General features: G+C 46.3%; 1 protein-coding gene and 1 long non-coding RNA gene across 3 annotated transcripts; one reads left to right on the top strand and one right to left on the bottom strand.

Moving 5' to 3' along the window:
• The first annotated feature begins 1,317 nt into the window (after positions 1–1,317).
• LOC115179695 (probable ubiquitin carboxyl-terminal hydrolase FAF-X) lies at positions 1,318–24,683 on the top strand. Of its 2 annotated transcripts, none has more exons than XM_029741379.1 (42): positions 1,318–1,572; positions 4,949–5,212; positions 5,747–5,987; positions 6,099–6,211; positions 6,323–6,541; positions 6,667–6,782; positions 6,853–7,104; positions 7,492–7,630; positions 7,887–8,039; positions 8,268–8,579; positions 8,766–8,902; positions 9,047–9,271; positions 9,428–9,541; positions 9,736–9,964; positions 10,169–10,476; positions 10,612–10,852; positions 11,038–11,187; positions 11,275–11,395; positions 11,556–11,686; positions 11,788–12,066; positions 12,298–12,423; positions 12,515–12,673; positions 12,804–12,970; positions 13,250–13,358; positions 13,585–13,731; positions 13,874–14,020; positions 14,158–14,365; positions 14,929–15,149; positions 15,401–15,597; positions 15,747–15,920; positions 16,843–16,984; positions 17,118–17,321; positions 17,512–17,958; positions 18,080–18,348; positions 18,490–18,715; positions 20,443–20,572; positions 20,666–20,851; positions 21,071–21,291; positions 21,372–21,617; positions 21,804–22,016; positions 22,129–22,230; positions 22,325–24,683. In XM_029741379.1, exons 2-42 carry the CDS (start codon positions 5,114–5,116, stop codon positions 22,484–22,486), a joined length of 7,782 nt encoding a protein of 2,593 aa, XP_029597239.1. In that variant the 5' UTR covers positions 1,318–1,572; positions 4,949–5,113; the 3' UTR covers positions 22,487–24,683. The 2 variants fall into 2 exon arrangements, with proteins under 2 accessions (XP_029597239.1, XP_029597238.1); XM_029741378.1 differs by having other exon boundaries at positions 21,804–22,025.
• LOC115179697 (uncharacterized) lies at positions 2,563–3,097 on the bottom strand. Its single transcript, XR_003872984.1, has 2 exons — positions 2,915–3,097; positions 2,563–2,821 (listed from the first exon to the last, which is right to left on the bottom strand). It is a non-coding gene; the product is annotated as an uncharacterized LOC115179697 (long non-coding RNA).
• Positions 24,684–25,064: the final 381 nt, after the last annotated feature.

The raw sequence follows: 25,064 nt of genomic DNA, 5'->3' as shown, positions 1-25,064 counted from the left end.
TGAAATAAAAACCAAATTATTAACATTACAACCACGTTGTATCAGAATGGTAGGAGATAACAGTTTGTATAAATTCATTAGAAGGTGGAGTTAAAGGAACATCAATTAGGTTACTCACAATAACCATAGTGCCTTATCTGCAGGAGTTGATATGATTTCCAAGTCCTCTGTTGCTTATTCTGACAGGGAGAACTGGAGCACTACCAAAACAGTTTGCGATGTTAGTGGGAAAAAAAGAGACATTCCTGTCGTTGCAAAGTTTCTTCATGTACTCATTCAGGGCAAAGAGTAAACTGAAACGTTCCGAAACCCTTTAGTAGCACGGGAGGGGGCCAGAGATAATTAATCTCTTCCCTGTTCTAGCGAGGGTGTTTAAACATTTTGTAGCCCTCACTCAGTTCCTCAGATCGCTTAAAACAAAGGTCGTTAAAAACCTACGTGAGTGACGAAGGTGTCAACATTGGAGTAGTTGGCCAGAACCGTGGGCAGGAGGGACTTGATGTCATGGACACAGGCTCCTGGCTGACAGTGGACCTTGGTCGGTCCACAGATCTTCGCTGATAGATGAAGAGTGGCCAGGTGCCCTTCTTTGCGAGGCATAGGAAAACTTCCCTGGTCTTTGTGGTTGAATCTGTGTTTAAAATTCAATGCTTGACTGAGGGACCTAACAGATAATTGTATGTTTTATTTAACTAGGCAAGTCAGTTAAGAACAAATTCTTATTTACAATGATGGCCTACACCGGTGTCTGTAGTGACACCTCTAGCACTGAGATGCAGTGTCTTAAAAATCATGTTAAACAATATTATTACAGTCCATCCAAGTTATTATGTGACTTGTTAAGCACATTTTTACTCCTGAAATGATTTAGGCTTGCCATAACAAAGTTGTTGAATACTTATTGACTCAAGACATTTCAGCTTTTAAATTGTATTAATTTGTAGAAATTTCTAAAAACATAATTCCACGTGGACATTATTGGGTATTGTGTGTATGCCAGTGACACAACATCTCAATTTAATACATTTTAAAATCAGGCTGTAACACAACAACATTTGGGAAAAGTCAAGGGGTGTGAATACTTTCTGAAGGCACCTTTTTGACAAACTAAATGTGAAGTGAACTATCACTTTAATTGTAAAACGTTACCTTAATGGGCTTGTTCGACATTGGCGCTGACAGTGCAGGCGACTACCGACTGACTGATCTACAAGGAACATTACATCGTAAATAACTGCTCATTATAATTTGTAGATCAGTCAGCAAGTCACAATTTAACCCATGATACATGACGGTTTTGATCCTCTCGAACACGCCCTCCGTCAGCTGCGCCTTACCACGGACTGGCTGGAAAAACTGTGCTAGACTACAGTCCAGGGGGGGTTGATGGTGACGCAGGAAAAACACCCAAGTGCAGACAAAAAAAATAAGCAAGGAAGAGAGATCATATTAGCAGATCTGGATGCATGCATGAAAATATTATGTAACACACGTTAACACTTAGCGAAACCCAGAATAGAAAGATTTATAGACAGGATAAGTCAACTCAAGGAAGTTGCATCAAATTTTGGGGTAAGTAACATTGGGTAGCTAGCAACAATGGTGCTAACTGGCTAGTATAGCTATATAACATTTCTGAGTAATCATTAACAATGAAACGTTATAGCTGTCTAGCTACAAGGTGTAACGTTACACATATGCTTTTCATTGGATAAAGAGGAGAGAGTAATAGCAAGCAAGGTGCCTGACATCGACAGAATGAATGCTGAAATGCCGGTTTGTTTCTGTATGTAACGTTGGCTAGTTAAGTTAGCTATTATTTTTGTCTGTGGCAAAATGGCTGACGTTTCCCATACCAACCTGTTAATTGTTTGGATTTTGAAATATAACGGTTTCCACATAACTAGTTCAAGGTCAGTCTCAACCAGACAAGATGTTGGCTAACTTCTTGGACTAGTGGTGTTGACAGATATGGGCTGGTGTTTGATCAACAACCTACCAATGCACACAGACCGTTGATAGTTGTGGCCCCGGCGGCGGTGGAGGCAGCGCCATTAGCTAACGTTAACCAGCTAGCACGTTAGCGCTACTACCGATGTTGAGTAAGGAGAAGGCCCTTACAATGCTTGTCAGTAGCTAGCTAACGTTACGGGCCTTGTCTAACGTTATGCGTTAGTTATCGTCCAGACTCCTGTTGTAATAAATAAGTTATTTTTCACATTAATTAACCGTTTCCAGGCAGTGTTTGCAGGCTGGTTATTTGCGCATTGTTTGAAATATTTGGCTAATGCTACGCAATATAGCAAGTGTAGTTAGCTACGTTAGATAGTTGTTGGCTGATGCTGGCTAGTTAGCGGTCTCACATATCTAGAATACATCATACAGTGACACTTATTGAGATTGAGTTGTTTGCTGTAACTAAATCAAGTTTTCCTTATACTCCATTACCCAAATAACTTGATTTAATTAGTTAGCTGCACAATGTTACTCAATGACGTGTCCTCACAGAAAGAGGTTCTGGTGAGGATAGCGGATCGTGACAAGAATGATTAGCAAGCCGAGGACCATGTACATTTTTATTCACACACATCATGCAAGCAACCTTGTCATTTGTCGTTGCATAATGTTTTCCTTTGTGCCAAGCTCCTTGTAAACCAACGGCTGTCACAAGAAATGTCCGAATGTCTTGACATGTCTGTCTGCATCAGACTGTCTCCCGAAACTGAAGGTGTAGCCAAGGGTAGTCTTGAAAACCCGACCCTAGTTGCCTCTGCATAGTGTCGGTTTTTGAGACTAGCCAAGGTGGGGGCTGGCATTGGATCTATTGACAAAGATTAGATTGAAGTTATTTGCAAGCAAGGCATTGTAAATATAAGTCATTGTTGCCGATTTTTAGGCCTGGTAATATGCTTACTCTGTGCATTTCCGGATACAAATGACTTCATTCCACCTGAAAGTTCTGTGTTTCCTCAGTCTTGACCTAGCTATGCTCACTTCAAGTTTTGTTCCAGTCAGCAGAACAAAGCCTTGACCATGATGACCTGAATACTTGTCGCATACTAGCTGTGTATACACACTGCCATGGCAGCTGTGCCAGCTGGAATTACTATATTTTCAGCAGTGTTTCTCAACCCCCCCCCCCAGAAGTTTTCACATTTTAGTTTTAACCCTAAACTTGCACCACTGATTAAGTTATTCAACTAATCATCAAGCCTTTGACTAATTAAATCCGGTGTGCCAGTTTATGGTTAGAACACAAATGTGGAACGTCCTGGGTGCTGAGGAGAGGGTTGGAGAAACCCTGGTTTATGGCCCGGTCAGGTGCTTTCTCAAGACTCAAGGTTTCTTTTCATCTGATTGGTTCCTCAACCATTCTTGCTCCTTGGGTCATTGATTCTGATTGGCTTGTTAACTTCCATTCACACTGTAGCTGTCAGCTGTAGGCTACTCCTGCCTGCTTGCCTGATGATGCTTGAGGTAGAAGTCGGCCCAAACCGCAGATCTAGGATCAGATTCCCCTTCCCTAATTCTAACCTCTTCCATTAGATGGAAGCAGATACATCTGAAGACGGGAAACTGAAGACCGCCAATAATAAACCTGTAAACTGAGCCCAGAGGATCGTAACGCTGGAGACTGTCTTAATGTGTCTCAAGACTTCCAGTGTCTCACAGCTAGACACACAGACCTTTCCTACCCAGAAACCCTAGCCCCTAATCTTAATGTTACCTCATAGGCACTTGAGTGGATTGAAGGAGCCTCAGGCCCTAAACCTGTTGTTAGGCTATCTCTTCCATCCTGACTCATACTGATTTAAGATGTTTTGCTTTGGCACTCTGCTGTTGTGTAAGGTCAATATTCTACACAGACTCACTTATGTTATAGTGCAGTGTTTCCCAACTCCAGTCCTCCAGTACCCCCCAACATCACACATTTATCTTGTAGCCCTGGACAAAAACCCCTGATTCAACTTATTGAGGGCTTGATGATTAGTTGACAAGTTGAATCAGATGTGCTTGTCTGGGGCTCCAACAAAAATGTGTGGTACTGGAGGATGGGAGTTGGGAAACACTGTTACAGTACTGGGACACGTTGTTGGACTACCACAACTTTATGTCAGTGGCACTGACAGCCAAGCATAGATGGCCTGATTTCAATCCAATATGCTATTATTAATCATTTTGGGCAATTATTAAGAATACATTGTTTGTCAGTAAGCGCACAATGGCTTGTTCTTGTTTAGTTATTGTATTAGGCTTGGCTAATATAGACAGGTGATATCTTGAAACCTCAATATCCCATGCATGTCTTGCTGACGTGAGTAACCTAGGAGCTGCAGTTTGTTGGGGTAGGGTTAGGGTAGGGTCATGCTCTGTGTGACCAATCAACAGTTTGTCAGTAGCTGTATACTGTCTTGCACAGTCTAGATATCTCTGAACCAGTTCGACAGAGACTATTAATAGGACAGTGTGGCGTATGGTTGATAGTCCTGTGCTGTCTGCAGCTAAACTGGAAATAGGAGAGATGATGGGGGGGGGGGGGCGTGGGGGTGGGTTCTGTCTGTCTGTCTGTCTGTCTGTCTGTCTGTCTGTCTGTCTTGGGGCTAGAGTGTGTGTGTGTCTGTATGTAATAATTCCACCCCGTTGTCAAGCATGCGTATTAGCATTTTAATGTCTAGACCCAGATAGTGGCAGAGCGAGAGTCATTTGAATTGGTCTTGCTTAGTTGAAGACTCCTGTCTTGCAAACATACTGTGGAATCATGGCCTTTGGATGCACCTGTGTTGTTTCTCAGCTATCTTTACACCTCAACAGTGGTCTGAAGTTGACCATGTGATGTTCACTAGATTGTACACAGATTAGCTGAAATGCACATGCCTCAGTACAAAATGCATGTGGAAAATGGGACATCAACCATTCTAAATCTCTCTCCCCCGTCTCTGCCCCACAGGTTCTGCGATGGTCTCTGCAACCCTCCCTGAGCCTCAGCAGCCGGAGCGTTCCCTCTCAGCCGGCCTCTGGTTCTCCTTCCCTACCCAGGCGCAGGCAGTAATTCCCCCCCAGGCCAGGGCCTCCTAAAGCGGACAAGACTGCCAAGATCTGCCCCGTGTCAATCATGACGGTCACCACCCGTGGCTCCCCCGTGGGGGGCAATGATAGCCAGGGCCAGGCACCCGCTGATTCTCAGAGCCAGCCCCCACCCACACAGGCCCAGGTGAGTGAGGGGGTGACGTGTGTCTCTGTGGATAGTTCCCCAATTATCAGTGAACAAGGTTACCCGCATATCAACTGTATGTCTGCGTGAAGTTCACTGACTAATATGGTGCGATCTGCAATGCCATATGCTATAGTACTTACTTACTTAGGCCCATCGCCCCATGAGGAGCATAGGACAGTAGTAGGAGTTCATCTTTAGTATGAAACGGCATGAGTCATGTCGAGGCCACAGCTGGCTGCTCTCCAATGAGAGAAGCTCTTTGTAATTTAAGTGTTTCTGAGCTGTGGACAGGATCACTGATGTAAGTCTAATTACTGTCACATAATTGAATAAGCTTTATTTATAATCTGATGTTTTTTTAAATGAATTTAGTCCCTCATGCTCTATGAATTGTTTGTTTGACTTTGGGCTTCCTGTGAAGTTCCAAGGCTAATTACCTACCTTCCCCACTGTGTGTGTTCCCGACTAGCGTTCATCTCTTTTAATCAGCGTCTGTAGTATGTTTGGTATTAATGTGTGTGCGCGTTGCAGATGGTTTCCCCCAACCCGTCGTCCACAGAGCCGTCTCCTGTGAGCCCACTGGCGGCGGAGGAGGAGCAGGGCCAAGGAGACTCTGCCCCTGCTCTGGAGGAGGAGGAGGAGCCTGCCTTCCCTCACACTGACCTGGCCAAGCTGGACGACATGATCAACAGGCCCCGATGGGTAGTCCCAGTCCTGCCAAAGGGGGAATTAGAAGTTTTACTTGAAGCTGCTATAGACTTATGTAAAAAAGGTGTGTCCATCATCATATACAATATACATCCATATAGGACAACATGTTTTTCATTTGTCTTATATTGATCTCTCTTTGTTTTCTGCCTTTAATCGTTGCCTCTTTCTGCAGGGCTTGATGTGAAGTGTGAGGCGTGCCAGAGGTTTTTCAGGGACGGCCTGACCATCTCCTTCACTAAGATCCTCACAGACGAGGCTGTCAGCGGGTGGAAGTTTGAGATCCATGTAAGGGCCTCGTGTGTGTGTGTGTGTGTGTGTGTGTGTGTGTGTGTGTGTGTGTGTGCGCACACTAACACTTCCTGTTTGAACTACAGCTGATTGTCCTTCCCTCCACAGAGGTGTATCATCACCAACACACACCGGCTGGTGGAGCTGTGTGTGACCAAGCTCCCTCAGGACTGGTTCCCCTTACTGGAGCTACTGGCCACAGCCACCAACCCCCACTGCAAGTTCCACATCTACAACGGCACGCGGCCCTCTGAGACCATCCCCGCCGGGGCCACGCTGGCCGATGACGAGCTCTTCGCCCGCTCACCCGACCCTCGCTCACCCAAGGTAGGCCCCAACTCACCCTCGCTCACTCAGGATTCCTCGCTTGATACAGTACATCCAAGTTTTCAACATGAATAAAGCTGTCGTCAGTGATTGGTCATTCATTGTTCTCTATCTCTCTCTCTCAGGGCTGGTTGGTGGACCTGATTAATAAGTTTGGCACGCTGAACGGGTTTCAGACTCTACACGACCGCTTCATGAGCGGACAGGCACTCAACGTACAGATCATCGCTGCCCTCATCAAGTATGTTAATGCAGATGGACCAATGTAAGGGACGTGTGCGTGTCCTAACCCGTGTATGTCTTCCCTCCAGGCCGTTCGGCCAGTGCTACGAGTTCCTGACCTTGCACACAGTGAAGAAGTACTTCCTGCCAGTGATCGAGATGGTTCCTCAGTTCCTGGAGAACCTGACGGACGAGGAGCTGAAGAAGGAGGCCAAGAACGAGGCCAAGAACGATGCCCTGTCCATGATCATCAAGTCCCTGAAGAACCTGTCCTCCAGGGTGCCCGGTCAGGAGGAGACCGTCAAGAACTTGGAGATATTTAGGTTGAAAATGATCCTAAGGTGAGATTCCTTCAGTTCTTTTCTTTTTAGGTTGTTATTGTATAGAATTAACATTTTCACATTGGGGTTTGAGCACCACGTATGATGAGTGTTTTGGCCAGTCAACTGCTGTTTTATTATTAAGGGAAAACTCCACCCAAAAACTACGCTTTGGTATTTCTTTCATTAGTCCCTTGTTGACACAGTCCCAAACTTGATTGCTGACATGCAAAACATTTTTCAAGATGTATAACTTTCAAAGTACAGCTGGTATATTTCTGACATGCAAAACATTTTGGGACTATGTCAACAATGGACTAATGAAATAAATACCAAAAGATAGGTTTTGGGTGGAATTTTCCTTTTCGATAAGATGGTTATGCTTTTAATTTGTTGATTGGTCCCCAGGTTATTGCAGATTTCCTCGTTCAACGGCAAGATGAACGCTCTGAATGAGGTCAACAAGGTCATCTCCAGCGTGTCCTACTACACGCATCGGCATGGCAACCCCGAGGAGGAGGAGTGGCTGACGGCAGAACGCATGGCGGTGAGTCACCACAGTTACTCCTTATGAATGATAATGGACTGGATTTGCATAAAGCTTTTAAATTGCTCATCAGAGTTTAATAGTCAATTCCAGTTCAATTCCTGTCAGTGGAATTGGACATGGAATTTCTCCACAGGAATGCAAATGTCTTTTTATTTATTTCACCTTTATTTAACCAGGTAGGCAAGTTGAGAACAAGTTCTCATTTACAACTGCTGCTATGCCTGACGTTTGACTTTCTCTCCCTTTCTCTCAGGAGTGGATCCAGCAGAACCACATCCTGTCCATCGTGCTGAGGGACAGCCTCCACCAGCCTCAGTACGTAGAGAAACTAGAGAAGATACTCCGCTTCGTCATCAAGGAGAAAGCCCTCACCATGCAGGACCTGGACAACATCTGGGCAGCGCAGGTACTGAATTAAACGTGTCATGGGAAAATGGGTCTCAGCAATATGGGGATGGCTCCATCTTGAATTTTAATGTACTTCCTGTTCATTGAACCTATACAGGTTATTCTCATTTGTGAAAAATATATATTTTACAAGAGAGACCATTTCCTTTATAAAAAGGAATGAGTAGGGGAAGGGGTTGTTTTTAGAACAATGCCGAAGTGTCTTCTGTGTCTGTTTCTATGTCAGGCTGGTAAGCACGAAGCTATAGTGAAGAACGTCCATGACCTTCTGGCCAAACTGGCCTGGGACTTCTCTCCAGAGCAGCTCGACCATCTCTTTGATTGCTTCAAGGAGAGTTGGACGAATGCGAGTAAGAAGCAGCGTGAGAAGCTGCTGGAGCTGATCCGTCGTCTGGCGGAGGACGATAAGGATGGAGTGATGGCCCACAAGGTGCTCAACCTGCTGTGGAACCTGGCTCACAGTGACGACGTCCCCGTGGACATCATGGACCAGGCCCTCAGTGCACACATCAAGATACTGGACTACAGCTGCTCTCAGGTAAAACTACAGTTACTGCTACTGGGTTCTATTCATTAGGTACCAAACGGAAGAAAACAAACTGAAACTGGGATGTTCTACCTGAACTTGTCAAATGAGAATCTCTTGTTTTCTGTTGCAAAATGTTTTGCTACAATGGTCCCTAATGACTAGGAACCTGCTCTGTGCTTCTGTGTGTTCCAACAGGACAGAGACACCCAGAAGATCCAGTGGATAGACCGCTTCATCGAGGAGCTGCGCACCAACGACAAGTGGGTCATACCAGCCCTGAAGCAGATCAGAGAGATCTGCAGCCTGTTTGGGGAAGCTCCTCAGAACCTCAGGTAACGAAAGACTCTCCACCTCCCTATCTCTCTCCCTTTCTCTCTCGCTCTCGTCTCATCTCTTTTTCCCGTTGAGTCAAAGCTTGTGATGAAATATTACATTTCTCTCCTTCCCTTTCCTCTCCCTCTCTCCTCCCCATACAGTCAGACCCAGAGGAGTCCTCATGTGTTCTATCGTCATGACCTGATCAACCAGCTGCAGCACAACCATGCCCTGGTCACTCTCGTGGCTGAGAACCTGTCTGCCTACATGGAGACCATGAGACCGTTCTCCAAAGCTGAACATGCAGACTTTGACCCTCAGACGGTCAGAGTGGGAAGTCGCTATAGTCATGTTCAGGAGGTCCAGGAGAGGCTCAACTTCCTGAGGTAAGGCAGGCGGCTGCCTCCAGGCATCTCGGGATGAAATCAATGAACCTTGACTGCTTTTCTGGGCAGCAAGACATTTCTCAGTCTGTGGGAATGAAAGTGGCATTCTGAGTCCTCTGTTAGTGTCTAACTGCTTTGAACCATCTTGTTCTCCAGGTTCCTGTTGAAGGACGGACAGTTGTGGCTATGTGCTCCTCAGGCCAAGCAGATCTGGAGGTGTCTGGCTGAGAGCGCTGTCTTCCTGTGTGACCGGGAGGCGTGCTTCAAATGGTACGTTCACATTTGTTTCGACCAGTCTTTGATGTATATTAAATATGATTTCCCTTTTTAATTATTCCAGGTTAGTTCAACTCAAATGTTATTGGTAGCACTTCACTTAAAGCCTGCTGGGATCATACTTTATAATTTGTTACAAGCAAGTATGAGCCTTTATAATGTCTTCATACTGTCTTTTCCAACTCTAGGTACTCTAAGCTAATGGGAGATGAGCCAGACCTGGACCCGGACATCAACAAGGACTTCTTTGAGAACAATGTTCTGCAGCTGGACCCGTCCCTGCTCACGGAGAACGGCATGAAGTGCTTCGAGAGGTTCTTCAAGGCCGTCAACTGCCGCGAGGGCAAACTGGTGGCCAAACGCAGGGCCTACATGATGGATGACCTGGAACTCATAGGACTGGACTACCTCTGGAGGGTGAGTGTTAAAAAGCTTATCAATGTTATAAAGCTTTCTGAACATACTGTAAAACCTGGAGTTCAAAGGACTGGACTACCTTGGGAGGCATTTGAGTTAAAACTCCTCTTATCGCTGTTATAAGCTTTTATAGACAACAATCTGGTTCCTGGATTAATCCTAGAGGGGGAGAGTGCACAAAACAGCTTTGCGTTGTTCTACCAGGTGGTGATCCAGGGTACTGATGACATCGCCAGCCGAGCCATCGACCTGCTGAAGGAGATCTACACCAACCTGGGGCCCAAGCTGCAGGTCAACCAGGTGGAGATCCACGAGGACTTCATCCAGTTGTGTTTTGACCGTCTGAAGGCGTCGTACGACACGCTGTGTGTCCTGGACGGGGACAAGGACAGCATCAACTGTGCCCGGCAGGAGGCCATTCGCATGGTTCGCGTGCTCACTGTGCTCAAGGAGTACATCAACGAGTGTGACAGCGACTACCACGAGGAGAGGTCCATACTGCCCATGTCCAGGTAGGAGAGAGGCGCACGCTCACACACGGACTCACACCAACACACACTTGTGAAAGCGAGGTCCAACTTAGTTTGTCAGAGTCTCAGCGCCAACATTTTGACTGACCAATCCCTCTCTTCCTTTCTCTCTCTCAGGGCGTTCCGGGGGAAGCACATCACGTTGATTGTGCGTTTCCCTAACCAGGGTCGTCAGGTGGATGACCTGGACATCTGGTCTCACACCAATGACACCATCGGCTCGGTGCGCCGCGGCATCCTCACACGCATCAAGGCCAACGCCACGCACACCAAGATAGAGCTCTTCATTGGCGGGGAGGTCGTCGACCCGGCGGATGACAGGAAGTTGATTGGACAGCTCAACCTCAAGGATAAAGCAGTGAGCTAGTCATTTCGTAATCAATGGCCCATACACTGGTTTTGAATTGGGCCTTAGTTCCGATGTGTTTAAATACAATTTTACTCCCTCCTGGAATCACTAATCTACTAGGATTAGATGATGAAAGCACAGTGTATCTGTTAGCGTTTGGTTCAAATCGGTATATTTTGTGTGTGTGTGTGTAGTTGATCACAGCCAAGCTGACCCAGGTGAGTGCCACCGTGCCCTCCAGTCCTGACAGCTCCTCGGACTCCTCCACCGGCTCGCCCAGTAACCACGGCAACCACTTCAGCGAAGGGCCCAACCCAGAGGTGGAGGGCTGCCTGCCTGGAGTGGTAAGTCACACACACACACACACCTTTCCTCACGTGAGAAATGTAAAATGTGTCGTCTTCTCCTGAGTAACGTCTTCCTCTCTGTAGATCATGTCTCTCCACCTGCGCTACATCTCGTTCCTGTGGCAGGTCGCAGACCTGGGCTGTACCCTCAACATGCCTCTGCTGCGAGACGGAGCCAGGCTCCTCATGAAGCTTATGCCTCCAGGTACACTGTCTTTCTCTCTCACGCTCTCTTTCTCATTATAGCTTGCTGTCCTTCTGTGGCTCCGAAACAGCATCTCTCATCCTTCCTCTGCGTCTCTCTCTCTCTTACTGTGGTTTGAAATGATTTGTCCTGACTAATGTTCTGGTTGAGCTATGTGTAGACAACAGTACCGTGGAGAACCTGCGTGCTATCTGTCTGGATCATGCCAAGCTGGGAGAGAACAGCCTGAGCCCCACACTGGACTCCCGCTTCTTTGGCCCCTCGCCCTCACAAGTCCTCTACCTCACTGAGGTTGGTAACACACACCACTGTGTGTTGGTTTACGTGATCGATTCATTACCCCTTACGCTCTTCACATCCTCCTGCCACGATTGATTGGATTGATTCCCCAGGTGGTGTATGCGTTGCTGATGCCGGCCAGCGGCACCCTCGGCGAGGACGCCAGCGACTTCCAGTACAACTTCCTGAAGAGCGGCGGCCTCCCGCTCGTACTGAGCATGCTCACCAGGAACAACTTCCTGCCGTCGGCCGACATGGAGACGCGACGGGGGGCGTACCTCAATGCCCTGAAGATCGCCAAGCTGCTGCTGACCGCCGTGGGGTTCGGACACGTCAAAGCTGTGGCCGAGGCCTGCCAGCCCGTAGTGGAGGGGACCAGCCCCGCATCACCGGTAAATAACGCTATTGTATTGCCGTTATATTACCTCTGTAAATACGGGGAAAACCTTGTATTACTACAGCTTAGATGAGTGCAGAACAATGAGAGTAGCAGGACCCTTGTTAACCAGACCCCGAATGGACAGACCATGATCACCCCAAACATACCTTCACTGTGCATTTGAATGAGCTTGAATATGACTGGTGTTCTTAATCCACAGTCTTCTGTTTTTGTTCCTCTCCAGATCAACCAGGCGACCCACGACCAGGCCCTGGTCCTCCAGAGTGCTCTACAGAATATCCCCAACCCCGCCTCTGAGTGCATGCTCCGCAACGTGGCCATACGACTGGCCCAACAGATCTCTGACGAGGTGAGACGGCTGCTTACACATGCGTTCAACCAGGTAACAACGGCTAGTCAAAAAGAGTAAGACCGTAAACGTCTGCTCAATGTTTTGGCAGTCTCTGCCCCCGAACTCCCAGAACTTCTTCCAAGCATCCAAGTACATCCCAGACCTCTGTGTGATCCGGGCGGTGCAGAAGATTGTGTGGGCTTCAGGCTGTGGCACGGTACAGCTGGTCTTCAGCTCTAATGAAGAGATCAGTCAGATCTATGAGAAGGTAAAACCCTTTTTAAACTAAGATGGTGTGTGCTTGGTTTTTTAGGTGTGTATTGCAGAGTTCTCGGGGTTTGTATGGAGAGTTTCTGTGTCTTCTAAAAACTCACAGCGGTGTGTGTTCACCTCTACAGACGAACGCGGGTAAGGAGCCGGACGGGGAGGATGAGATGGTGTGCTGTGAGGCGCTGGAGATCATGACCCTGTGTTTTGCCCTGCTGCCCACCGCTCTGGACACGCTCAGTAAGGAGAAGGCCTGGCAGACTTACATCATAGACCTGCTACTGCACTGCCACAGCAAGTATGTCTGCATCTGGCTGTTAATCTATGTCTGTGTTGTGGATCCGTTCATTCAGGGCATTTCCCGGACACAGACTAATCCTGGACTGAAAAGCATTTTCAATGGATTCTCCATTGAGTTTAGTATAGGACTAGGCTTAATCTGTGTCTGGGAAACCGCCTCTTGGTGTTCGAACTTAATCTCACAAAAACAAGCCAATATAAAACTGTCATCAGACGACGTCAAAAGCACCTTTTGACAGCGAAATGAACCTGTTGTCATCTTCCTGTCTGTCCCCAGGTCAGTTCGTCAGATGGCTCAGGAGCAGTTCTTCCTCATGGCCACTAGGTGCTGTATGGGACACAGACCCCTCCTCTTCTTCATCACTCTCCTCTTCACCGTCTTAGGGGTGAGTATCCTTCCATCTCCCATCTCTTCGCTCTCCCTTACTGACACAATAGTCATTCTTCAGCTCTGGGTAGAAGTTGCCCTGAAGGACAGACCTAGGATCAGTTTACCATCTTTCAATCCCAGCATTCATCATTAGAGGAGGAAATGTAACACACTGAAACTCTTCACCCCACTCCATTGGGACCCTTTGTTGTTGTAACACGTATCCTTCCTCTCTCCTCCAGAGCACGGCAAAGGAGAGGGCGAAGCACGCAGGGGACTACTTTACGCTGCTGAGGCACCTGCTGAACTACGCCTACAACAGCAACATCAACCTGCCCAACGCTGAGGCGCTGCTCAACAACGAGATCGACTGGCTCAAGAAGATCAGGGTATTGGACTAGAGAAGTCTTTTCATTGTTATAAAATGAAATGCACTTTAATATGGTGTAGTTGTAGAGAAGACCTAATATGGGCTTTCATATCTCTCATAAATATTACCGCTAAATGGCAGTTTGGTGTTTTTACCATTAGGATGAGGTGAAGCGGACAGGAGAGACGGGGGTGGAGGAGACCATTCTAGAAGGTCACCTGGGGGTCACCAAGGAGCTGCTGGCCTTCCAGACACCAGAGAAGAAGTACTACATTGGCTGTGAGAAGGGCGGGGCCAACCTCATAAAGGTGGGTCATTATGATGTTTATGAAATCCAGTATGTTTGCCAAATAGTCCCCTCAATATAGTCACAGGACAAACCACCATAGGATGATGATTTGAATGGGAATGTCCATTCTGCTAATTCACCCCACTCTTTCTCCAGGAGTTGATAGATGACTTCATCTTCCCGGCGTCTAACGTGTACCTGCAGTACATGAAGAGTGGGGAGTTCCCTACGGAGCAGGCCATCCCTGTCTGTAGCAGCCCCGCCTCCATCAATGCCGGCTTCGAGTTGCTGGTGGCTCTGCCGGTCGGCTGTGTCCGGAACCTCAAGCAGATCGTTGATACACTCACTGATATGTACTACCTAGGTACACCAACTATACACTCATAGATATGTACTACCTAGGTACACCAACTATACACTCACTGACATGTACTACCTAGGTACACCAACTATACACTCACTGACATGTACTACCTAGGTACACCAACTATACACTCACTGACATGTACTACCTAGGTACACCAACTATACACTCACTGACATGTACTACCTAGGTACACCAACTATACACTCACTGACATGTACTACCTAGGTACACCAACTATACACTCACTGACATGTACTACCTAGTTACACCAACTATACACTCACTGATATGTACTACCTAGGTACACCAACTATACACTCACTGATATGTACTACCTAGGTACACCAACTATACACTCATAGATATGTACTACCTAGGTACACCAACTATATAGTCACTTAATCTGAAATTCCTAATTATTATTTTTCTCACATATTCCTCTATCTATACTGGTAAATTGTACCTCTCCTCAATGAATTATAAATGTTTTTCTGATATTTATTGTTGTGTTGGTCATATATGTGGAATGGATAAACGTTGAACACCTCCCTGTCTCTCAGGTTGTGAGGCTCTGACAGAGTGGGAATACCTCCCCCCAGTGGGGCCGCGGCCCACCAAAGGCTTTGTGGGGCTGAAGAACGCGGGGGCCACCTGCTACATGAACTCTGTCATCCAGCAGCTCTACATGATCCCGCCCATCCGTAACGGCGTCCTGGCCGTGGAGGGCACCGGCACCGACGTGGACGACGAACTGTCCGGGGACGAGAAGCAGGAGAACGAGGTGACTGGACTGACTGGGAATCAATCGAAACTGTATTCACTCTTCAAATTGAATAATTGCAAAATGACTTGCTTAAAGCTACAATCTGAGATGCTTTTTATGGCAGCCCCATCCCTTGGTATAGAGCTAAGGGACTAGGGAAATGAAATCCCTCATATTACCGAGTGTTTACGGATGTTGTGTAGAGGAACCAAGATGTACATTTTGAACTTAAATAATCCGTCCGGGGGATTGTTACTTTCCCTCCTCAGACTAATGCCGACGGAACGGCGCGGGACGAGGTGTTCGCCTACCAACACCAGTTTGACGACAAGCCCTCGCTGAGTAAGTCGGAGGACAGGAAGGAGTACAACATCGGGGTGCTACGCCACCTACAGGTCATCTTTGGTCACCTGGCCTCCTCCCGACTGCAGTACTACGTACCCCGAGGCTTCTGGAAACAGTTCAGGTGAGCTAGCGATAGCAGGCTGAGGTAAAACAATGAAATGTCAAGGAATGTAGTTAAATACAAATTACAAGCTGTTTATTTTTAAACTAATTTTAACACAAACAGTCTTGGGAGACTAAGAGCTATCTCTATCGATCTCTCTCCTGTAGGTTATGGGGTGAGCCGGTGAATCTGCGAGAGCAGCATGATGCCCTGGAGTTCTTCAACTCTTTAGTGGACAGTCTGGACGAGGCTCTGAAGGCCATGGGCCACCCCTCCATGCTCAGCAAGGTGCTTGGAGGCTCCTTTGCCGACCAGAAAATCTGCCGTGACTGCCCACACAGGTGAGTGATTTTCATCCATTTACTAACACTGGAGGAACCAAATGAACGACCACTCATCCTCCAGATTTTTTTAATGCGAATATTCTAAAACCCGCATAAAGAAAATATGTGCATTTTCCCACCAGTGGTGTATTTCTACCAAATGGACTTGTTTTGGATAAAATCAGTGTGTGATGACGTAGTGCGCACACAATGTACTTTTTCGCATAACTTGTCATGTATCGAATACAAATCTAAAGTTCAATATGTTTCCATCGCTTTTTAAACTACTGATAGTTTTGTCACAAATACTGTTGTGTTAAGTAGACAATGTGCCTACTCTGGTCTTGACATGTGCGCTCTAGCTGAGAGCTCTGAGTCAGTGTGGGTAGGCTAGTCTACATGATGACATTATTCTGGATAAGAGAGAGAACGTTTTATTTATTTGTCAAACAGCGGTCATGTATTGATCATCATGTCACCAGAATAAGACCCATGTTATTTATTGGAAAGGAGCGTCCAGCTCATCACCTTTAATCTCTAGCCTAATAAACTGCATGGTTTCCTGAACCGTAGTGGGAGGACCCACACCGTGTCATCGCATGACTCCAAGTTTACTTCCGTATGATGGATTATTATAGAAATCTTTGCGCATAAAAGCATTTCCACCGCCATTTCTCGCATAATCCATTTTTAACAAAGATCCCACCACGTTGAGCGAACAAATCATCTGTCGCCATTTATAAAATTGTACTGAAACTAGCTGTCGTGATAATTTTTTACATTTTTATGTGTGTGTGTATATATATATATACGGTATGACTAATCTCAGAAATGTGGATAGAAACGTGGTTAGTGACACAAAATGGCACCACATAGGGTAACTGAACTATCACAGGCATGAAATATAATAAGGGAAACTGTTCCACCATCTTGCTCCCAGGTATGAGTGTGAGGAGTCATTCACCACGTTGAACGTGGACATCAGGAACCACCAGAACCTGCTGGACTCTATGGAGCAGTATGTCAAAGGAGACCTGCTGGAGGGAGCCAACGCATACCACTGTGAGAAGTGCAACAAGAAGGTCTCTTCTCCTGTCCTTCATCATTCCTGTTGACTACTCAGTCCTTTGTTTTCATTCCATTGCAAAATAGCAGTGTCGGTATGGATAGATACTTTAGGATGACATTTCTTACTGTTTGTTTTATCCACTACAGGTGGACACGGTGAAGCGTCTGCTGATAAAGAAGCTTCCTCCAGTGCTGGCCATCCAGCTGAAGAGGTTTGACTACGACTGGGAGAGGGAGTGTGCCATCAAGTTCAACGACTACTTTGAGTTCCCCAGGGAGCTGGACATGGAGCCCTACACTGTGGCCGGGGTGGCCAAGCTGGAGGGAGACGACGGAAACCCGGAGAGCCAGGTAGATGACTTCTATATCAAATTTGATTTGTGTATTAGAGCTCTATAAATGTTTCACAAAGTTCTAAACAGAAACCATGGCCTGAAGCCCGAAAGAGTAAACAGAAGCAGCATTGGCAAGGAAACTCATCATTAGTCGATTCATCATTAGTCCAAACATTGTCTCTACTCCCTCCTCCTTTCCCTCTCAGATGATCATGCAGAATGAACCATCGGAACCCGACCCACCAGGCTGCAGTTCTAAGTACCGCCTGGTGGGGGTGCTGGTGCATTCGGGCCAGGCCAGCGGCGGCCACTACTACTCCTATATCAGCCAGCGAGACGGCGGTGCCGGCGGTAGCGCCAACAGCGGGCAGAAGGAGCGCTGGTACAAGTTTGACGACGGTGACGTGACGGAGTGCAAGATGGACGACGACGAGGAGATGAAGAGCCAGTGCTTCGGGGGGGAGTACATGGGAGAGGTGTTTGACCACATGATGAAGAAGATGTCCTACAGGAGGCAGAAGAGATGGTGGAATGCCTACATCCTGTTCTATGAGAGGATGGATGCGGCAGGGGGAGGGGCCGCAGTGGAGGCAGACGGAGAGTTGGCCAGGTGCATCTCAGAGCTGACTGTGTCTCCCACTACACCACGACAGGTGGGGATCAGGACTCTGTGTGTGATAAAGTGCAGAGGCGAGAACCTGTGGGTGTGAATGAGTCTGTGTATAATGATGTAATGCTCATAACCGTACTAATGAATTCCCCCTCCTCTCCCAGGTGACGATGCCGGGGGCCATTGAATGCAGTGTGAGGAAGCAGAACGTCCAGTTCATGCACAGCCGCATGCAGTACAGCTTGGAGTACTTCCAGTTCGTCAAGAAGCTGCTGACCTGCAACAGCGTCTACCTCAACCCTCCCCCAGGTCAGGACCACCTGCTGCCAGAGGCAGAGGAGATAGCCATGATCAGCATCCAGCTAGCAGCTAGGTTCCTCTTCAGCACCGGGTTCCACACCAAGAAAGTAGTCCGGGGGCCCGCTGGTGACTGGTGAGTGGGTTGTCTGTGAGAGGGAGAAAATATGTGCTTCTTTATATTGCATGACAGCCTTGTAACTCTCTTTCCCTCGTCTCTCTCTTTTTCCCTCTTTCGGTCTACTCTCCTCCCCCACCTTCTCTCCCTCTCTCTCAGGTATGACGCCCTGTGCATCCTGCTACGCCACAGTAAGAACGTCCGCTGCTGGTTTGCCCACAATGTTCTGTTTGCGTACCCCACGCGCTTCTCTGAGTACCTGCTGGAGTGTCCCAGTGCCGAGGTCCGGGGGGCCTTCGCCAAACTCATCGTCTTCATCGCCCACTTCTCCCTGGCGGACGGGCCATGCCCCGCCCCCGCCAGCTCCCCTGAGGGGTCCACACAGGTACGGAGGGAGAAAAGGGGGGAGGGAGGGAGATAAAGGGGGAGTGAGAGATGGAGGGAAAGAGTAGAGAAGGTGTGTGGTGTGATGTAATACTAATGACCATACTTGGTATTCACATCTGAAAAAATATAAATGGACTTACCACAATCAATTTCAATAGAAAGTTAGCAAAAATAGATAAGATTCTGCAACCACGTAGAGGTAAATACTTGTCTATTTATGGAAAAATCACATTGATTAACTCTTTGGTCCTATCACGGTTTACTTACTTACTAATGGCACTGCCTACTCCAGATGACTCGTTTTTAAAAATCATATGAGCAAAAAAATATTTAATTTTATTTGGAATGCTAAGCCAGACAAAATGAAACGTACCTATTTATATAATGAATATCACTTTTGGGGGCTAAAATGATTAAATATTAACGCTTTAAACCTCTCAGTAAAAGCTTCACTTATGTATAAGTTATACTTAAACCCAAAATGGTTCTCCAGTTGATTAAGGCTCATCCTTTGTTAAAAAATTGACTTTTTGCCTTTATTCAGATTACAAATTCTCTTTTTTTTTTTATGAATTGAAAATGAAATTTTGTTTAAAGTATTGCCCTTTGTTAAACAAGGCATACAAAGCTGGTTACAATTTCAGCTTTATCCTGGAGAAAAGATAGAACAAATGTTATGGTTAAACTCAAATATACTGATTATTTAAAAACATTATTTATGGAAAAAATGTTTCAAAATTGTATTATATTTATTAATGATATTATGATTCGAATTGGAAGAGTTATGTCACATATGCGGCTATCGAAAATATATGAGAATATCTGCTCAATCCAAATTTACAACCAACTGATTGCAGCACTACCACAAAAATGGAGGAGGCGAGTGGAAAAGGGAGAAGGTAGGGAACTTGTTTGCATGCCATATATTAAAGATACAAATTGACTGAAAGGAACTGGCATAAATAGAAAAATATACCAGTTTCATTTGAGGACAAAAATGTTGACAGCTGCGCCATACAGGATGTAAATAAATGGAAAGAGATTTTTGATGTACCGATTCCATGGTACAAAAAACGACACTTGATTCAACACTTACGGTTTTTCAATTTAAATTATATAAAATTCTTGCCACCAACAGAATGCTATATATATGGGGCATACAACAATCTCAGCTCTGTAGATTTTGCTGCGAAGAGACAGAGTCAATAGATAATTTATTCTGGTATTGCCCCAATGTAGCTTGTTTCTGGTCACAGGTTCAAGGAATGGTTAAAAAATCATAACGTGCAATTAGAATGAACCTTACAAATAGCAGTGTTGGGCGATTTGGAAAGCCGTAGTCACTAAATAATATAATACTCGTAGGAAAGGTTTTCATCTTTAGCTCACAATCTGTGGATACTATACGTTTTAGAAAGGTTAAAAAATTATGTAAAACATCACAGCACAATTCAAAAATATATGGCATATTAAAACCAAATGAGGATGGTCTATGGTGATAGGTGGGGTGGGCTGAGAGTGGCTGAGGGGCGGGATTAAAGAGTTTATGGTTGGTAATGTATTGTTATGTGACTGCTTTATATAAAAGTCCCATGGATGCTAAATGTATGTACATATATGTAGCAGAAAAGCTGCAAAAATGTTTTAAATATATTTGTCTGACGGGGAGGTGCATGGGTAAATAAAAATAAAAAAAGACCTGTAACCTTTGACCTCCTGCATCAGGGCTGTGATAACCTGAGTCTGAGTGATCACCTGTTGAGGGCTGTGTTGAACCTGCTCAGGAGAGAGGTGTCAGAGCACGGCCGACACCTGCAGCAGTACTTCAACCTCTTCGTCATGTACGCCAACCTGGGTAAGACGACGTGCGTGTGCAGGAGAAACGCTGTTGGTTTCTTTCTTGCTGGAATAAAACATGGTTGCTCTTCCTCCCTCCCTCTCTCCCCAGGTCTGGCAGAGAAGACCCAGTTGTTGAAGCTGAGTGTCCCTGCTACCTTCATGCTGGTGGCTCTAGACGAGGGGCCTGGCCCTCCCATAAAGTACCAGTATGCAGAACTGACCAAGCTCTACGCTGTGGTCTCCCAGCTACTGCGCTGCTGTGACGTCTCCACACGCATGCAGTCCTCCATCAATGGTATGTTTCACTCTCTGTCACCGCCTTGTGGTTGCTGTCTCTTCTGCTCTCCTTTCTTTCTCTCTCCTTCTCTCTCTGTTTCATTCGTTCTCTAATGGTTCCATTCTCTCTCTTGGGTTCAGTGTCTGTCATTCTCTCTCTCTCTCTCCTGTTTCTTTACTCTTATTTGCATTCTTAGAATAAAGCGAATAGATATAAATGTATCTCACTGTCCTCTAGGTAACCCGGCCCTGGCCAACCCGTACGGAGACGCCAACCTGACCACCCCCATCATGCCCCTGCAACAGCTGGTGTCAGAGATCCTCTTCGTTAGGACCAGCTACGTGAAGAAGATCATCGAGGACTGCAGCAACTCTGAGGAGACGGTCAAGCTGCTGCGCTTCAGCTGCTGGGAAAACCCCCAGTTCTCCTCTACCGTGCTGTCTGAGCTGCTCTGGCAGGTAAGGGGTTAACACTGATGACTCTCACTCTCGCACAGCGTTTTCGTTTCCCTCACCCGTCTACCTGTCTCGACCCCTAGGTAGCGTACTCTTACACATACGAGCTGAGGCCTTACCTGGACCTGCTGCTGCAGATACTGCTGATAGAGGACTCCTGGCAGACCCACAGGATCCACAACGTGCTGAAGGGTATACCAGACGACAGGGACGGCCTGTTTGACACCATTCAGCGCTCTAAGAACCACTACCAGAAACGGGCCTACCAGTGTATCAAGTGCATGGTGGCCCTGTTCAGCAACTGTACTGTGGCCTACCAGATACTACAGGTAAACATGACAGTAGTAGACTAGATACGATATGGTAGTCACCTCTCTCTGCCTACCAGATCAGTCATTTTACAATGGTGTTTCAGATATGTACAGTATGTTTGTGTCTGGATATCTTGAATGGTGTGTATCAGGAATAGAACTGTGTTAACATTAGAACTGTCTCTCTCTCTGTTGTGCTCCCAGAGTAACGGGGACCTGAAGCGTAAGTGGACGTGGGCGGTGGAGTGGCTGGGGGACGAGCTGGAGAGGAGGCCCTACACAGGGAACCCCCAGTACACCTACAACAACTGGTCTCCACCCGTCCAGAGCAACGAGACCTCCAACGGGTACTTCCTGGAGCGCTCGCATTCCGCACGCATGACCCTGGCCAAGGCCTGCGAACTTTGCCCCGAGGAGGTACGGAAGGTGTGTGCACGTGGGAAGGGTGTTTGCATGTTTTTTCGGTGTGTGTGTGTGGTAATGTAACAGAGCTCTCCTTGGCTGATTCCATTGTCTGTATTTCTTTCAGGAGCCAGATGATCAGGAGGCAACAGAAGATCATGACTCCTCCCCTCCCGAGGACACAGCGCTGTACCCCCATAACCCTGCTCCTGCCACACAGTTTCAGCAGGTAACACACACTGTATGGCACTGCTCCAGAATTTACACAATGCTCATATTGAATGCTGACACGTTTTTCTCCCTGTTTCCATGTCTCTCTGCAGCAGAACAACCACCCCCATGCCCAGCCCTATACGGGTCCGGCTGCCCAACACATGAACACGCCCCAGCGGCCCCCACAGAGAGCACAGGAGAGCTGGGAGAGCACCACAGAGGAGGTGGGGCCCGTGGCACCCCCGCCCGCTGTCCAGACGGCAAAAGAGTAACAACATGACACGAGGGCAACCAACCCCCTTAACCTGCAACTCACCTCACCAAATCTCTTTGCACACTAATATCACTCAATACCTTCAAGACATCCAGTTCATTGATTGGTTGATCAAACAGTCGATTTAAGACTAGACCCAGGCCGGAGCGCTCTCTTTTCTCCAGGAGTAACAGTGTCCTCTTTGTCACCTCTGATCCTTGACTCCTGCCCTCTGGATCGGGCCAATTAAGCTTTTCAAGTGTCTCTGTTTCTATCGTAGAATTGGATTTCTATGATTTCTAGAACTTTGAGCGGGAAGAGTCTCGACCTTCTCTTTCTCTCTGCCCCATAGAGACACGTCACTGCTGACAGAGGAAAAAAACACCCGTCTGCAGGGTTGTGTGTACAGTGTTTTTGAGAGACTTTGAGATGAAAGACAATGATGTGTGTACAGGAAGTGAAACAAAATGGTGACGGGAAGGGGTACATAGTATGTTAATGTTTTGGAATCGTTTAAACCTTCCTTCCCTCGACCTCCCTCCCAACCTACAGCAATGATGCAGCAAGGCTGTCCTGGATTGGCCGCTAGTATGTGACTTCAAAACTGAAAAGGAAGACCAATGTCAAATCAAATGGGGAAAAGAATGAGCGTTTCTCTCATTTTCTCTGCTTTGTAGTCAATGCATGGAGGTGAGGTTTGGCCTTTCATTGGCTGACCGGGTCTTGGTTGATGCGGTCATCTGTTCCACCACTATACTATAGTAGGTTTCAAACGTATCTCTCGCAGTGAGGACATGTTGAATAAAGAATTAAAACCAGTATCACCCTGTGTGCACCAGTTGACAATGGCAGGGTGGGTGAAGGCTTGTTAAATCTCTGCTCACTTGAAGTGAAAAGAACTCTGCTTCTTGGTTTTCTTACTTTTTTCCCTTCCACTTTTCGTCCTACTTGAACACAGCTACAGTCTTACAAATGTCTGCCTGTTGAGAATGACAGATGAAGCATTCTAAAGCAGGGTCATGATCTACAGTAACTGCTGGTAAACAAGCTAACTGACTCGCCCAGCGTTTCTGATTGTTCTTTTAGGATTCTATCTGCAACGAAAGTAGATGGCTGTGTTTCAGTTGGTAACATGAATGTGTGGTTTGTTGTAAATTCTTTTTTGTTTTACTGGGAGAATTGTCTGAAATGAGCAAAATCCCTGCAAAAAAAGAAGTCCTTGATATGAAGAATCGTAGGCTATTTTATTAGAATTTCCTTGATGTTTTTGCTGATTTGAAAGGAAGTAGAAAGTAATTGAAGAGGAACTTTTTGGTCCAATTCTTTTTTTTTATTTTTATTTTTTTAAGTACTTTATTAACTGCACCGAACTGTTTTTGCTAACAGTAGTTTTGGCCATGGTGTGATTTTGAATTCCGGAGCTCCAGTTCACACTTCGAAGTTGTTGTTTTTGTTTGTACAGCAGTGTGCCCACTACCAAGAATACGTGGAAAATGCAATCTTTACATTGTAGCGGCTTCATGTTTCATCTATGGTACATTGTAAATACCTAATGCACGCAACAACAACAACAACAAAAAATCATCAAGACATACAACGTGACAGTGACGAAACAATATCTCGTTGAGTGTATTTGCCAACAGTAAATTGTATTGCCCCAAAGGACTGGGTTGAAACTGCAATGGATTAGAAACAAAATGTCTGCTAAAACTGTGGCCTATACAGACAAGCTGTGGAAGAGCAAAGTGAGGAGGGAACCGGTCCCCCCCTCCCCCAAACAAAAAGCATACTGGGGAGAAAAAGGAGCAACCCAGGAACCTCCTGAGACAAGACTGTGGATGGTTCTAGATTAGAACCTAATGAGGGGGTGTGGTTAGAATGCTGTATGGACTGATGTCATCCTTCCAGGCCCTGCCCTAAAGCACTACAGGTCATCTCTCCTCTCACTTCTTCCATTATCTTTTTAGACTGCAAGGTCTTACAGATAGTTTTTTTGGTTTCTTTTGGCATTTTATTTGTGTAAAGTGTTATTTCAGGATCAGATCTGCCTTCTTATTTTGTTTAGAATTATTCAAAGTTTTTATTTTTTTTGTGAAACATGCATGGATGGTTGTTACCCCCCCATCTGCCTTGGAGCACTCTACAAACACAACACACTGTAAAATTATACTTTAAGAAAAGGACAAATAAATGGTCTTTTGAATTATTATGCCCTGTATGTAAGGAGGAACCTACAATTTTTTTCTTCTTTCACCTGTCTTTTTTTGTTTTTTTTAGATTGGCATGGATAAAGGGGAGGAGTCAAGGGAGAGGAAATTACTATATATTATTGAGTAACCTTTCTTTTGCCCCCTTTGACAAGTACAAAGTTAATCTAACAAACCGAACAGACAAGCTTTACAACACAGCTTATAAACCCCACTTTGAGCAGACGCTCTGAAGGGAAGATCCGGTCTGCCACAGTAGGCTTCCAGCCACTGATCCACAGTCAGCCAACTTTACCCCAGCCCTATCCTCCTTCAGTAGGTGAAAACTGACACGAGATCTGCTTTTGAAGCAACAATATCTGGCATCTATTCTCTCAGCAGGCACTGTTT

The sequence above is a fragment of the Salmo trutta genome, chromosome 39 (genome assembly GCF_901001165.1).
Source record: "Salmo trutta chromosome 39, fSalTru1.1, whole genome shotgun sequence".
NCBI lineage: Eukaryota > Metazoa > Chordata > Actinopteri > Salmoniformes > Salmonidae > Salmo > Salmo trutta.
Note: the sequence above shows the minus strand (reverse complement) of the source record. Positions and strands in the feature narration are given on the sequence as shown.